We start from the raw sequence: 16,627 nt of genomic DNA, 5'->3' as shown, positions 1-16,627 counted from the left end.
TAGGTGGCGTATGACTTGGTTTTTGACTGTGTGAAGTGAACTGAGTTCACTTTTCCTGTCTAAAACTGAAACTGGTCTTCACAAATATATGATTACTAATGCGCACACACACAAGTTCTTGTATACTTGTGAGGACTGATCAGTCTTAACCCCCTAAACAGCTCTTAGGCGGCGTATGACTTGGTTTTTGACTGTGTGAAGTGAACTGAGTTCACTTTTCTGGTCTAAAACTGATACTGGTCCTCACAAATATATGATTACTAATGCACACACACACAAGTTCTTGTATACTTGTGAGGACTGATCAGTCTTAACCCCTTTGAAGAGGGTAGTTTGAGGCGTATGACTTGGTTTTTTACATGGAAAAGTGAAGTGAGTTCACTTTTCTGGTCTAAAACTGAAACTGGTCCTCACAAATATATGAGTACTAATGCTTACGGGTCTGTGAGGCCCGTCGAAATACCTTCTGATACAAAAAATCATCTCTTTTTAAAAATAAATAAATAATAAAATAGATCATCTTGTCATGTTTGTTGGTCGGTTGTTGAAAAAGTTGCACCGCATGTGTCATGTGTACAAACATTGAATGTTTTGTTTGATGTGTAGATCAGGAGACAAGAACTGATGAGTTCTCATATAGCCTGAAAATAAACAGCAACTGATTTTATATGTTGGTTTCTAAGTTTGTTTTTATCTGGAGTTACAAAGAAAATAATTAAATTAAAAACACCTTACTTTTACTACATGGAAAAAATCACTGCAAGTTACACCTAAGGACAGATGTATTCATAACGAAGTGGTCTCCAATAACTCAATTTTTCTTAATTGATGTGAACTAAATTAATATGTAACAACTTGGGATTTTTTATTTTTTATTCTTCTATTGATTTTTGTTGGTATTTATTTATTTGTTGTGATTTATTATCACTATTTACTTTGTTTCTCTTTATTTTATTTTCTCTTTATTTTTATTTTATTTATTTATTTGTTATTATTATTATTTTTTCCTATTTAGTTTTCTCTATTTCGTTTTGATTTATGTTAAAAAATTTTATTAAAGAAAGCGGTAGACGGCTCCACCTCTGTAAATCAGATTTGACTGCCGCCGTGAGTGCTGTAAGGTTTTGATCCTGTAGCGAGCGGATCGATCTGGTGATAACGATGCCTGGATATTTAAATCCTGTTTTAGATAATTTAAAAGGTATTGACGGCGGTGGTAAATCAGCAGCCAGTTGGTTAATAGGAAAACATTTGTTTTTTTTATATTTAATTTATAACCCGAGCGCGCCAAAAGATTTAAGGAGTGGAAGGATGTGAGGGATACTAGACAAGGGGTCGCGCACATATGCCAGGTCGGTCCTAGAGTGCCAGCAACAAACAATAATAAAGAAAAAAAGTGCAACATACAAAAACACACAAGGTAGTGTACGTGAGTCCAACCAACAAGGACTCCCAGATGAAGAGTAGACAAGCAAAGAGGTCATCCCAACCACCCCAGTCTGGCTCACCCTCCCTGTGCTATCCCTCCCCGCCAGACAAACCCACCCCCCTATCTCTCTATTTCCCATAATAAAAACCTTTTCTGCCAAATAAATTGGCACCAACATACCTTTCTTTGTCAGCTTTCCTTCTAAAGACGTCTCGGCACCCACATCTCTTCATTTAAACCCACACATTAACAAATGTAAACCGTTATGAACAGTATATGAACAATAACTTTACCGATTCCGCGCAAAGAAAGTAATAGCAGTGAAGTGAAAGAACAACAGGTAGACTGCCTCGAGAACACAACTTAGGTTTACCCATGGTATAAGGCAATATAGAACGTTAGGGAACATTACCAATGGTGTAAACCAGGAGACTCTATCAGTACTTGAATAGCTCTATTAGAGACCGAGCACAACAGGGTAAGACGAGAAAGAAGAAAAAAACCGAGAACCGGAGCAGGTGCCGCGGCGATATAGCCAGTAGTATAACAAGAGGTAATGTTAAGTATTAGCATTGTCTTTGTGCATCAATGGTATAAAAAAAAAATAAGGCCGCACTGCAGCATATCTTAGCTATAAATTCTGTAGTAAAAATATAATAGTACAAGGAAAATAAAAGATAGAGATACAAAAATAAATAATAATAGTAGAGAAAGAAGCAAAGATATATGTGTAATAAAAATAAAAATAATAAAATAAAAAATAAAATATATATATGTATATACTTTAAGAACAAAGTCTGAGCTTACTCTTGGAAATAGGCAGTATAGAACATTGCAGGACATTACCAACAATGGATTATTAGACCTGCGGTGAGGTTAATCAATACTGAACTAGTTATGTTGAAAACAGTAGTGTTCCATAACATAGACAGATAGTCATAATAAAAGAGACATTGTGTAACGTTGGAGAACACTAACAGTGGAACAGTCAATGCGTCTGCAGCAATGCACATCGATGTAAAGTTGGTCGCCCAGTTTATGGTGTCCTGATGGCTAGCGGAGCAATAGCTCCAATGGAAGAACAAGGTTCACATATGCAGAACATATGTCCTGTTGTGTCGGCCCCAGCCAAGTAGAACAGTCAGACATGTGTACTCACAGTACGATAGACTCCAGGGCTGTATTCGAAACCGCATACTATACTAGTAGTACGTACTGATTTGGCCAAAATGTAGTATGTAGTATGCAGTATGCGAACAAAAGCAAAATCTCCAGTATGCCAAAAATACCCAGATGACGTACTGATTTGGAAAAATTCTCCAGTATGCATCGGACCAGTCTACCTCGCCTACTGTATCCCACAATGCAAAGCGCTGGAACAGTACAGGCTACGAGTACAAAAACAGCAGCCAAAAGCTGCTCGTTTTTTACGTTTTTTGTAGCCATTTCAACACTAAATTCACTTCTGAAAGTTTTTGAGGCGAGAAATCAACTGTGTAGAATATTAATATCGGCAGTTTTACGAAGTTAGATGGCGAATCGAACATTTGTTCCACCGTTGTCTGAGTTTAGAAGCTCCACAGAATACCGTGACAGCCAGCGAGCGCCTGCCCGGGTCGCTGCCAGCAAGCCGGGTAGTCACGCTCAGAGACCGCTATGAGCTGCTGGAGCTCACTCCGGCCTCGTAGACAAGAGGCTTTTATTTCCTTGTTGACGGATAGTTTGTTTAAATATCACAACACAGATGTGCATTATAAATTAACAGGAACCTGTGTTTATCTGCCTTTTTGGAGTTAAAAAGCTCCACAATCGCCCGCGGGCGTAGCTCGCTGGAGAGCCGGCCAGTGGCGCTCACAGAGCGGCTGCAGAGCAGCAGAGTGGCGAGGGAAAGAGCAGCTTCTGACGGGGCAGAGAGATTCCTGTTGAGACAACATGACACTTTTTTAACATTTCTCTCATATCTGGAGGGAGATCAGTTTTTTGTTGCTGTAACTGAAAAAGCAGTTTGAGTAAATGTTGTGGATGAATGTTTTATATTTCGTCTCTCCTCGTTGATGATCCTGTTTGTCTGACTTCATTATGAGCTGTTAGAATAAATAGTTTAAACCTACAGTATCTTATAAAGTAAACAAGCAGAACATAAACAACAAAATCAAAGTTGTATTTTTTGATAATATTATAATAGTGGTACAAGTTTGTTTTTTTGCCGTTCTTTAAGAGCTGGTTTGAAGGCTAAAGCCTCGTCTAGCATACTGCTAAATACATCCCTTTAACTGTCACATACTGCATACTACTCAGGAACACAGTATGTACTGTATACTGCGCTCCTCAGTAGTATGCAGTATGCGGTTTCGAATACAGCCCGAGAGACCGACAATGCGGATATTATTCCTTCGGCTCCGACCTTCCAGGTCCGCGGTCTTTTCCGTTAGCTTGGCGTTGCTATCGGCTAGGGCCGTGCATCGCTCCTCCAGCGCTTGAATTCTCCGATCTTGCAGATCAGCATTTGACTCCAGAGAATCTATACGTTGGCCGTGTTGGTTACTGCAGCCTGGGTGATGTTCAACTTCACCTCGAGGGCCGCGAAGACTGTTTTAAAATCAGCGGAGATGCTAGCTCTGTGCTCCTCTAGCAGGCCTGCCATGTCGGCTAAGCATGAGCTAACGCTACCACACATACTCGGAGCTTCGGCTTCGCCCTTCCTAGACTTCGCTGATTTTGACATTATGCCGGTGTTGCAGGAGCTTAATATAGCAGGTACTGTTCAAAAATATGCTATTTAAATCTCAGGGGTTATGGAAAAGTACTGTTTTAGAGTGAATTCGCGGGAGAGCGAGGCCAACACGTCTGCTACATTCCAGCGTCACCGGAAGTCCTTCGTTTTGATTTATTTATTATTATTCCTATTCTATTTTTTTATTTCTATTTTCTAACTTTATCTCATTTTTATTTTTATTTATTTATTATTATTGTCATTATCATTTCCCTATTTATTTTTCTCTATTTATTTTTTATTTATTATTATTCCTAATTTTTTTTTTTATTCTTTTCTTTCGATTTTCTAACTTTATCTCTCATTTTTATTTTATTTATTCTTTTTCAATTCCTTTTCTATACTTCTCTTCTCTCCTAATATAAGTATAAATAAACATGTTTTTTTTCCTCCCTGAACATTTATGTTTTCTCTGGGCCTATGGACGAAAAAATATTATTCATCCCTACTTAATAGAACAATGTATGGACATAAAAAGAAGTTAAAAAAACACCTTCTTTCAGCAACATTTTGCAGATTTTCTAAAAGTCTAAAGTGGATAAAATGGATTGAGTGTATTGATACTTTCACAGTATTTATATATCACCTGCTTTATAATATAAAAGACATGAAAATCTTACTTTTTACAATATGGGACCTTTAAAAGGGAGATTTGTCAAGTATTTAATACTCTTATCAACATGGGTGTGGGCAAATATGCTGCTTTATGCAAATGTATGTATATATTTATTATTGTAAATCAATTAACAACACAAAATAATGACAAATATTGTCCAGAAACCCTCACAGGTACTGCATTTAGCATAAAAATACAACAGCTGTCAGTGTGTCAGTGTGCTGACTTGACTATGACTTGCCCTCAAAACTGGATGTGATTATCATAAAGTGGGCATGTGACATCCATCATTTCTTTGTAGTACTTTCTTTGCCATATTTTAGAAAATCCTCAGAAAGCATCACATTCATACATTCAAACATAAACAAACTGGTATCCATGGCAACAGCAGACTGCAGGATAGATGGAACGATGTCATTTGGAGTTAAAAGCCTCTCTGCTATATGACATCATAATGTCAGGATGGAACGGAATGATGTAATTAAGCCATATTTAGTGTATAAGTACAGGACTGGCACCAAGTGTGAATCAGAGACATTATTCCACTCAGAGAAGTTTGACAGTCACACGTTCGTGCACTTTGCAAACGGAAAAACATTGACAGAGGAGAATATCAACTGATCCTACAGAAGTCATGTCGGAATACGTTGAATCCAAGGTTTACCCTTCAGAAGATTTCCACTCCGGTTCTTCGGAAGGTCAGTTTAATTGTGAACTGAAGGACGGCGAGGCGGGGCGAACCCAAAGTGCACCCGAGGAGAGAAACCTCCTCCAGTCCAGTTTCCACGTTCGGCTCCGAGAACAGGACGACGTCGACTGGAGCCGTGAGAGAAAAGTAATGCAGATGAATATGGAGTTCATGAAATCGGAGCTGGAGCGGCTCGGAGGCGCGCTCCAGAACGCCCATGGACAAGGTGCTAAGCAGTGGCTGTTCATAAAAGACCAGCAGATACTGCTTAACGAAATGAAGGGAGAGATTAAAGCCCTTGAACAGGAGCTCTGCGCTGAAAAGGTCAATAAAACCTTCATCGAGTTGGAACTGGAAGAAGCTCTGGAAAGCGAGAAGACTCAATCACAAAAGATACACTGTGAACTGAGCAAGCTGAGAGAAGCTGTCCAAGCACAGGAGGAGCAGGCCAAGCTGCGTCGCAAGCCTCCTCCTTGTCCTCCTGAGACCAGAAAAAGGTCAAGAGCCGTCCTTGTGGCTGAGCTTCGGGAGCAGACAGAGGAAAACACCGCCCTCGTGGTTGCTTTGGAGGAGGCCGAGCGGGAGAAGTCATCCCTCTCTGATCTGACTAAAAAGCAGGAAGATCAGATTGCCTGCTTGGTTTCTCAGCTTCATGTGGAAAAACTGAGAAACACAGAGCTCGCGGCCGCTCTGGAGGCGGCCGAATGGGAGCTCGAGGCCGGACGGCACCAGCAGCAGGACAAGGCGCAGGTCGAAGAAGAGCTGGAGAAGCAGCAAGTGGACACCAAAAGGTTGTCAAAAGTCGTGGATCAGTCTGAAGACTCGCCGCGGACTAAGACCTGCTTCTTCTGTAAAGACAAGAAAAGCACCGCCGAGGAGGCGACAGCGGGATACATCGACCTCATTCTGTCTCAGCTGGAACAACAAAAGCAGAAGAAACAGAAGCTCGCGGCTGTTCTGAAGAAGACCGAGCAGGGAAATTCATCCTTTTCAGCACAGCTTCAGGGTGCCAATCTTGCCCAGCCGGATGCTCGGATCCAAATCACCAAGGACCTCATGGCTGATCTGACTAGAAAGCTGGAAGGTCAGACTGCCACCTTTGTTGCTCAGCTTCATGAGCAAAAACTGAGAAACACCGAGCTCTTGGATGCTCTGGAGGCGGCCGAGTGGGAGCTGTTGGCCGGATGGCGCCAGCAGCAGGACATAGCGCTGGTTGAGGAAGAGCTGGAGATGCTGCGAGTGGAGACCGAAGGGTTGGCAAAAGTTGTGGATCAGTCCAAACAATTGCCGCGGACTCAGCCCTCCAACAAGAAAAGCACCATCCAGGAGTCGACAGAGGAACACATGGCCCTCATTCTGTCTCAGCTGGAACAACAAAAGCAGAAGAAACAGAAGCTCGCGGCTACTCTGGAGAAGGCTGAGTGTGAGATCGAGGCCGGACGGATCCGGTGGCAGGAAGAGGCGCATGTCGAAGAGGCGCATGTCGAAGAAGAGCTGGAGAAGCAGCAAGTGGAGACCACCAATGCGGCGACAGAGGAACACATCGCCCTCATTCTGTCTAAGCTGGAACGACAAAGGCAGAAGAAAAAGAAGCTCGCGGCTGCTCTGAAGAAAGCTGAGCAGGAAAATTCATCCCTCTCAGCACAGCTTAAGGACCTCACGGCTGATCTGACTAGAAAGCATGAAGCTCAGACCGCCTCCTTTGTTGCTCAGCTTGTTGAGGAAAAAGAGAGGAACTCCACTCTCGCGGCTACTCTGAAGAAGACTAAGCGGGAGCTGAAGGACAAGTCATCCCTCCTTCAGGCCACAGAAGACCTCAACGAGACTCTGCGTGAAAAGGAGCAGGAGTGGAATGAGTCGGAGAGCACCCTGAAGACCCAGCTGGCTGATCTACAGAACCAGATCGCCAAGAAAAAGAACAAGTGGCTCAGGAGGCTCTTCTGCTGCACGACTCAACACTGAGGCGAAAAAAACGCACCACATACACTCACACAAACACATGTTCTTGTATACTTGTGAGGATCGATCAGTCTTAACCCCCTAAACAGCTCTTAGGCGGCGTATGACTTGGTTTTTGACTGTGTGAAGTGAAGTGAGTTCACTTTTCTGGTCTAAAACTGATACTGGTCCTCACAAATATATGATTACTAATGCACACACACACAAGTTCTTGTATACTTGTGAGGACTGATCAGTCTTAACCCCTTTGAAGAGGGCTTTTTGAGGCGTATGACTTGGTTTTTTACATGGAAAAGTGAAGTGAGTTCACTTTTCTGGTTTAAAACTGAAACTGGTCCTCACAAATATATGATTACTAATGCACACACACACAAGTTCTTGTATACTTGTGAGGACTGATCAGTCTTAACCCCCTAAACAGCTCTTAGGCGGCGTATGACTTGGTTTTTGACTGTGTGAAGTGAAGTGAGTTCACTTTTCTGGTCTAAAACTGAAACTGGTCCTCACAAATATATGATTACTAATGCTTACGGGTCTGTGAGGCCCGTCGAAATACCTTCTGCTACAAAAAATCATCTCTTTTTAAAAATAAATAAATAATAAAATAGATCATCTTGTCATGTTTGTTGGTCGGTTGATGTTGAAAAAGTTGCACCGCGTGTGTCATGTGTACAAACATTGAATGTTTTGTTTGATGTGTAGATCAGGAGACAAGAACTGATGAGTTCTCATATAGCCTGAAAATAAACAGCAACTGATTTTATATGTTGGTTTCTAAGTTTGTTTTTATCTGGAGTTACAAAGAAAATAATTAAATTAAAAACACCTTCCTTTTACTACATGGAAAACATCACTGCAAGTTACACCTAAGGACAGATGTATTCATAACGAGTGGTCTCCAATAACTCAATTTTTCTTAATTGATGTGAACTAAATTAATATGTAACAACTTGGGATTTTTTATTTTTTATTCTTCTATTGATTTTTGTTGGTATTTATTTATTTGTTGTGATTTATTATCACTATTTACTTTGTTTCTCTTTATTTTATTTTCTCTTTATTTTTATTTTATTTATTTATTTGTTATTATTATTATTTTTCCCTATTTAGTTTTCTCTATTTCGTTTTGATTTATGTTAAAAAATTTTATTAAAGAAAGCGGTAGACGGCTCCACCTCTGTAAATCAGATTTGACTGCCGCCGTGAGTGCTGTAAGGTTTTGATCCTGTAGCGAGCGGATCGATCTGGTGATAACGATGCCTGGATATTTAAATCCTGTTTTAGATAATTTAAAAGGTATTGACGGCGGTGGTAAATCAGCAGCCAGTTGGTTAATAGGAAAACATTTGGTTTTTTTTATATTTAATTTATAACCCGAGCGCGCCAAAAGATTTAAGGAGTGGAAGGATGTGAGGGATACTAGACAAGGGGTCGCGCACATATGCCAGGTCGGTCCTAGAGTGCCAGCAACAAACAATAATAAAGAAAAAAAGTGCAACATACAAAAACACACAAGGTAGTGTACGTGAGTCCAACCAACAAGGACTCCCAGATGAAGAGTAGACAAGCAAAGAGGTCATCCCAACCACCCCAGTCTGGCTCACCCTCCCTGTGCTATCCCTCCCCGCCAGACAAACCCACCCCCCTATCTCTCTATTTCCCATAATAAAAACCTTTTCTGCCAAATAAATTGGCACCAACATACCTTTCTTTGTCAGCTTTCCTTCTAAAGACGTCTCGGCACCCACATCTCTTCATTTAAACCCACACATTAACAAATGTAAACCGTTATGAACAGTATATGAACAATAACTTTACCGATTCCGCGCAAAGAAAGTAATAGCAGTGAAGTGAAAGAACAACAGGTAGACTGCCTCGAGAACACAACTTAGGTTTACCCATGGTATAAGGCAATATAGAACGTTAGGGAACATTACCAATGGTGTAAACCAGGAGACTCTATCAGTACTTGAATAGCTCTATTAGAGTCTGAGCACAACAGGGTAAGACGAGAAAGAAGAAAAAAAACGAGAACCGGAGCAGGTGCCGCGGCGATATAGCCAGTAGTATAACAAGAGGTTATGTTAAGTATTAGCATTGTCTTTGTGCATTAATGGTATAAAAAAAATAAGGCCGCACTGCAGCATATCTTAGCTATAAATTCTGTAGTAAAAATATAATAGTACAAGGAAAATAAAAGATAGAGATACAAAAATAAATAATAATAGTAGAGAAAGAAGCAAAGATATATGTGTAATAAAAATAAAAATAATAAAATAAAAAATAAAATATATACATGTATATACTTTAAGAACAAAGTCTGAGCTTACTCTTGGAAATAGGCAGTATAGAACATTGCAGGACATTACCAACAATGGATTATTAGACCTGCGGTGAGGTTAATCAATACTGAACTAGTTATGTTGAAAACAGTAGTGTTCCATAACATAGACAGATAGTCACAATAAAAGAGACATTGTGTAACGTTGGAGAACACTAACAGTGGAACAGTCAATGCGTCTGCAGCAATGCACATCGATGTAAAGTTGGTCACCCAGTTTATGGTGTCCTGATGGCTAGCGGAGCAATAGCTCCAATGGAAGAACAAGGTTCACATATGCAGAACATATGTCCTGTTGTGTCGGCCCCAGCCAAGTAGAACAGTCAGACATGTGTACTCACAGTACGATAGACTCCAGGGCTGTATTCGAAACCGCATACTATACTAGTAGTACGTACTGATTTGGCCAAAATGTAGTATGTAGTATGCAGTATGCGAACAAAAGCAAAATCTCCAGTATGCCAAAAATACCCAGATGACGTACTGATTTGGAAAAATTCTCCAGTATGCATCGGACCAGTCTACCTCGCCTACTGTATCCCACAATGCAAAGCGCTGGAACAGTACAGGCTACGAGTACAAAAACAGCAGCCAAAAGCTGCTCGTTTTTTTACGTTTTTTGTAGCCATTTCAACACTAAATTCACTTCTGAAAGTTTTTGAGGCGAGAAATCAACTGTGTAGAATATTAATATCGGCAGTTTTACGAAGTTAGATGGCGAATCGAACATTTGTTCCACCGTTGTCTGAGTTTAGAAGCTCCACAGAATACCGTGACAGCCAGCGAGCGCCTGCCCGGGTCGCTGCCAGCAAGCCGGGTAGTCACGCTCAGAGACCGCTGTGAGCTGCTGGAGCTCACTCCGGCCTCGTAGACAAGAGGCTTTTATTTCCTTGTTGACGGATAGTTTGTTTAAATATCACAACACAGATGTGCATTATAAATTAACAGGAACCTGTGTTTATCTGCCTTTTTGGAGTTAAAAAGCTCCACAATCGCCCGCGGGCGTAGCTCGCTGGAGAGCCGGCCAGTGGCGCTCACAGAGCGGCTACAGAGCAGCAGAGTGGCGAGGGAAAGAGCAGCTTCTGACGGGGCAGAGAGATTCCTGATGAGACAACATGACACTTTTTTAACATTTCTCTCATATCTGGAGGGAGATCAGTTTTTTGTTTCTGTAACTGAAAAAGCAGTTTGAGTAAAGTAAATGTTGTGGATGAATATTTTATATTTCCCGTCTCTCCTCGTTGATGATCCTGTTTGTCGGACTTCATTATGAGCTGTTAGAATAAATAGTTTAAACCTACAGTATCTTATAAAGTAAACAAGCATAACATAAACAACAAAATCAAAGTTGTATTTTTTGATAATATTATAATAGTGGTACAAGTTTGTTTTTTTGTCTAGTGCTTTAAGAGCTGGTTTAAAGGCTAAAGCCTCGTCTAGCATACTGCTAAATACATCCCTTTAACTGTCACATACTGCATACTACTCAGGAACGCAGTATGTACTGTATACTGCGCTCCTCAGTAGTATGCAGTATGCGGTTTCGAATACAGCCCGAGAGACCGACAATGCGGATATTATTCCTTCGGCTCCGACCTTCCAGGTCCGCGGTCTTTTCCGTTAGCTTGGCGTTGCTATCGGCTAGGGCCGTGCATCGCTCCTCCAGCGCTTGAATTCTCCGATCTTGCAGATCAGCATTTGACTCCAGAGAGTCTATACGTTGGCTGTGCTCAGTTACTGCAGCCTGGGTGATGTTCAACTTCACCTCGAGGGCCGCGAAGACTGTTTTAAAATCAGCGGAGATGCTAGCTCTGTGCTCCTCTAGCAGGCCTGCCATGTCGGCTAAGCATGAGCTAACGCTACCACACATACTCGGAGCTTCGGCATCGCCCTTCCTAGACTTCGCTGATTTTGACATTATGCCGGTGTTGCAGGAGCTTAATATAGCAGGTACTGTTCAAAAATATGCTATTTAAATCTCAGGGGTTATGGAAAAGTACTGTTTTAGAGTGAATTCGCGGGAGAGCGAGGCCAACACGTCTGCTACATTCCAGCGTCACCGGAAGTCCTTCGTTTTGATTTATTTATTATTATTCCTATTCTATTTTTTTATTTCTATTTTCTAACTTTATCTCATTTTTATTTTTATTTATTTATTATTATTGTCATTATCATTTCCCTATTTATTTTTCTCTATTTATTTTTTATTTATTATTATTCCTAATTTTTTTTTTTTATTCTTTTCTTTCAATTTTCTAACTTTATCTCTCATTTTTATTTTATTTATTCTTTTTCAATTCCTTTTCTATACTTCTCTTCTCTTCTCTCCTAATATAAGTATAAATAAACATGTTTTTTTTCCTCCCTGAACATTTATGTTTTCTCTGGGCCTATGGACGAAAAAATATTATTCATCCCTACTTAATAGAACAATGTATGGACATAAAAAGAAGTTAAAAAAACACCTTCTTTCAGCAACATTTTGCAGATTTTCTAAAAGTCTAAAGTGGATAAAATGGATTGAGTGTATTGATACTTTCACAGTATTTATATATCACCTGCTTTATAACATAAAAGACATGAAAATCTTACTTTTTACAATATGGGACCTTTAAAAGGGAGATTTGTCAAGTATTTAATCCTCTTATCAACATGGGTGTGGGCAAATATGCTGCTTTATGCAAATGTATGTATATATTTATTATTGTAAATCAATTAACAACACAAAATAATGACAAATATTGTCCAGAAACCCTCACAGGTACTGCATTTAGCATAAAAATACAACAGCTGTCAGTGTGTCAGTGTGCTGACTTGACTATGACTTGCCCTCAAAACTGGATGTGATTATCATAAAGTGGGCATGTGACATCCATCATTTCTTTGTAGTACTTTCTTTGCCATATTTTAGAAAATCCTCAGAAAGCATCACATTCATACATTCAAACATAAACAAACTGGTATCCATGGCAACAGCAGACTGCAGGATAGATGGAACGATGTCATTTGGAGTTAAAAGCCTCTCTGCTATATGACATCATAATGTCAGGATGGAACGGAATGATGTAATTAAGCCATATTTAGTGTATAAGTACAGGACTGGCACCAAGTGTGAATCAGAGACATTATTCCACTCAGAGAAGTTTGACAGTCACACGTTCGTGCACTTTGCAAACGGAAAAACATTGACAGAGGAGAATATCAACTGATCCTACAGAAGTCATGTCGGAATACGTTGAATCCAAGGTTTACCCTTCAGAAGATTTCCACTCCGGTTCTTCGGAAGGTCAGTTTAATTGTGAACTGAAGGACGGCGAGGCGGGGCGAACCCAAAGTGCACCCGAGGAGAGAAACCTCCTCCAGTCCAGTTTCCACGTTCGGCTCCGAGAACAGGACGACGTCGACTGGAGCCGTGAGAGAAAAGTAATGCAGATGAATATGGAGTTCATGAAATCGGAGCTGGAGCGGCTCGGAGGCGCGCTCCAGAACGCCCATGGACAAGGTGCTAAGCAGTGGCTGTTCATAAAAGACCAGCAGATACTGCTTAACGAAATGAAGGGAGAGATTAAAGCCCTTGAACAGGAGCTCTGCGCTGAAAAGGTCAATAAAACCTTCATCGAGTTGGAACTGGAAGAAGCTCTGGAAAGCGAGAAGACTCAATCACAAAAGATACACTGTGAACTGAGCAAGCTGAGAGAAGCTGTCCAAGCACAGGAGGAGCAGGCCAAGCTGCGTCGCAAGCCTCCTCCTTGTCCTCCTGAGACCAGAAAAAGGTCAAGAGCCGTCCTTGTGGCTGAGCTTCGGGAGCAGACAGAGGAAAACACCGCCCTCGTGGTTGCTTTGGAGGAGGCCGAGCGGGAGAAGTCATCCCTCTCTGATCTGACTAAAAAGCAGGAAGATCAGATTGCCTGCTTGGTTTCTCAGCTTCATGTGGAAAAACTGAGAAACACAGAGCTCGCGGCCGCTCTGGAGGCGGCCGAATGGGAGCTCGAGGCCGGACGGCACCAGCAGCAGGACAAGGCGCAGGTCGAAGAAGAGCTGGAGAAGCAGCAAGTGGACACCAAAAGGTTGTCAAAAGTCGTGGATCAGTCTGAAGACTCGCCGCGGACTAAGACCTGCTTCTTCTGTAAAGACAAGAAAAGCACCGCCGAGGAGGCGACAGCGGGATACATCGACCTCATTCTGTCTCAGCTGGAACAACAAAAGCAGAAGAAACAGAAGCTCGCGGCTGTTCTGAAGAAGACCGAGCAGGGAAATTCATCCTTTTCAGCACAGCTTCAGGGTGCCAATCTTGCCCAGCCGGATGCTCGGATCCAAATCACCAAGGACCTCATGGCTGATCTGACTAGAAAGCTGGAAGGTCAGACTGCCACCTTTGTTGCTCAGCTTCATGAGCAAAAACTGAGAAACACCGAGCTCTTGGATGCTCTGGAGGCGGCCGAGTGGGAGCTGTTGGCCGGATGGCGCCAGCAGCAGGACATAGCGCTGGTTGAGGAAGAGCTGGAGATGCTGCGAGTGGAGACCGAAGGGTTGGCAAAAGTTGTGGATCAGTCCAAACAATTGCCGCGGACTCAGCCCTCCAACAAGAAAAGCACCATCCAGGAGTCGACAGAGGAACACATGGCCCTCATTCTGTCTCAGCTGGAACAACAAAAGCAGAAGAAACAGAAGCTCGCGGCTACTCTGGAGAAGGCTGAGTGTGAGATCGAGGCCGGACGGATCCGGTGGCAGGAAGAGGCGCATGTCGAAGAGGCGCATGTCGAAGAAGAGCTGGAGAAGCAGCAAGTGGAGACCACCAATGCGGCGACAGAGGAACACATCGCCCTCATTCTGTCTAAGCTGGAACGACAAAGGCAGAAGAAAAAGAAGCTCGCGGCTGCTCTGAAGAAAGCTGAGCAGGAAAATTCATCCCTCTCAGCACAGCTTAAGGACCTCACGGCTGATCTGACTAGAAAGCATGAAGCTCAGACCGCCTCCTTTGTTGCTCAGCTTGTTGAGGAAAAAGAGAGGAACTCCACTCTCGCGGCTACTCTGAAGAAGACTAAGCGGGAGCTGAAGGACAAGTCATCCCTCCTTCAGGCCACAGAAGACCTCAACGAGACTCTGCGTGAAAAGGAGCAGGAGTGGAATGAGTCGGAGAGCACCCTGAAGACCCAGCTGGCTGATCTACAGAACCAGATCGCCAAGAAAAAGAACAAGTGGCTCAGGAGGCTCTTCTGCTGCACGACTCAACACTGAGGCGAAAAAAACGCACCACATACACTCACACAAACACATGTTCTTGTATACTTGTGAGGATCGATCAGTCTTAACCCCCTAAACAGCTCTTAGGCGGCGTATGACTTGGTTTTTGACTGTGTGAAGTGAAGTGAGTTCACTTTTCTGGTCTAAAACTGATACTGGTCCTCACAAATATATGATTACTAATGCACACACACACAAGTTCTTGTATACTTGTGAGGACTGATCAGTCTTAACCCCTTTGAAGAGGGCTTTTTGAGGCGTATGACTTGGTTTTTTACATGGAAAAGTGAAGTGAGTTCACTTTTCTGGTTTAAAACTGAAACTGGTCCTCACAAATATATGATTACTAATGCACACACACACAAGTTCTTGTATACTTGTGAGGACTGATCAGTCTTAACCCCCTAAACAGCTCTTAGGCGGCGTATGACTTGGTTTTTGACTGTGTGAAGTGAAGTGAGTTCACTTTTCTGGTCTAAAACTGATACTGGTCCTCACAAATATATGATTACTAATGCACACACACACAAGTTCTTGTATACTTGTGAGGACTGATCAGTCTTAACCCCCTAAACAGCTCTTAGGCGGCGTATGACTTGGTTTTTGACTGTGTGAAGTGAAGTGAGTTCACTTTTCTGGTCTAAAACTGATACTGGTCCTCACAAATATATGATTACTAATGCACACACACACAAGTTCTTGTATACTTGTGAGGACTGATCAGTCTTAACCCCTTTGAAGAGGGCTTTTTGAGGCGTATGACTTGGTTTTTTACATGGAAAAGTGAAGTGAGTTCACTTTTCTGGTTTAAAACTGAAACTGGTCCTCACAAATATATGATTACTAATGCACACACACACAAGTTCTTGTATACTTGTGAGGACTGATCAGTCTTAACCCCCTAAACAGCTCTTAGGCGGCGTATGACTTGGTTTTTGACTGTGTGAAGTGAAGTGAGTTCACTTTTCTGGTCTAAAACTGAAACTGGTCCTCACAAATATATGATTACTAATGCTTACGGGTCTGTGAGGCCCGTCGAAATACCTTCTGCTACAAAAAATCATCTCTTTTTAAAAATAAATAAATAATAAAATAGATCATCTTGTCATGTTTGTTGGTCGGTTGATGTTGAAAAAGTTGCACCGCGTGTGTCATGTGTACAAACATTGAATGTTTTGTTTGATGTGTAGATCAGGAGACAAGAACTGATGAGTTCTCATATAGCCTGAAAATAAACAGCAACTGATTTTATATGTTGGTTTCTAAGTTTGTTTTTATCTGGAGTTACAAAGAAAATAATTAAATTAAAAACACCTTCCTTTTACTACATGGAAAACATCACGGCAAGGTTACACCTAAGGACAGATGTATTCATAACGAAGTGGTCTCCAATAACTTCATTTTTCTTAATTGATGTAAACTAAATTAATATGTAATAACTTGGGAATTTACATTTTTTATTCTTCTATTAATTTTTGTTGGTATTTATTTATTTGTTGTGATTTATTATCACTATTTACTTTGTTTCTCTTTATTTTATTTATTTATTTATTTGCTATTATTATTTTTTTCCCCTA

At 41.4% G+C, this 16,627-nt stretch overlaps 3 protein-coding genes and 1 long non-coding RNA gene across 4 annotated transcripts in view; 2 read left to right on the top strand and 2 right to left on the bottom strand.

The window, feature by feature from the left end:
- alox12 (arachidonate 12-lipoxygenase) overlaps positions 1–16,627 on the bottom strand; it is a 32,974-nt gene that overhangs the window by 4,567 nt on the left and 11,780 nt on the right. The window lies entirely within an intron of this gene.
- Positions 31–7,961, bottom strand: LOC119481452. The gene is made up of 2 exons (XR_005205189.1): positions 7,631–7,961; positions 31–403 (listed from the first exon to the last, which is right to left on the bottom strand). It is a non-coding gene; the product is annotated as an uncharacterized LOC119481452 (long non-coding RNA).
- Positions 5,192–8,082, top strand: LOC119481443 (calponin homology domain-containing protein DDB_G0272472-like). The gene is made up of 2 exons (XM_037758339.1): positions 5,192–7,526; positions 7,859–8,082. Exon 1 carries the CDS (start codon positions 5,453–5,455, stop codon positions 7,466–7,468), a length of 2,016 nt encoding a protein of 671 aa, XP_037614267.1. The 5' UTR covers positions 5,192–5,452; the 3' UTR covers positions 7,469–7,526; positions 7,859–8,082.
- LOC119481444 (calponin homology domain-containing protein DDB_G0272472-like) lies at positions 12,768–15,731 on the top strand. Its single transcript, XM_037758340.1, has 2 exons — positions 12,768–15,102; positions 15,435–15,731. Exon 1 carries the CDS (start codon positions 13,029–13,031, stop codon positions 15,042–15,044), a length of 2,016 nt encoding a protein of 671 aa, XP_037614268.1. The 5' UTR covers positions 12,768–13,028; the 3' UTR covers positions 15,045–15,102; positions 15,435–15,731.

This window comes from Sebastes umbrosus, chromosome 22 (genome assembly GCF_015220745.1).
Source record: "Sebastes umbrosus isolate fSebUmb1 chromosome 22, fSebUmb1.pri, whole genome shotgun sequence".
Taxonomy (NCBI): Eukaryota; Metazoa; Chordata; class Actinopteri; order Perciformes; family Sebastidae; genus Sebastes; species Sebastes umbrosus.
This window is presented reverse-complemented; position numbering and strand designations above follow the sequence as displayed.

What these genes read in the sequence shown, in the direction of transcription:
- LOC119481443 (XM_037758339.1), top strand. Translation starts at nt 5,453, where the DNA reads ATGTCGGAATACGTTGAATCCAAGGTTTACCCTTCAGAAGATTTCCAC.
- LOC119481444 (XM_037758340.1), top strand. Translation starts at nt 13,029, where the DNA reads ATGTCGGAATACGTTGAATCCAAGGTTTACCCTTCAGAAGATTTCCAC.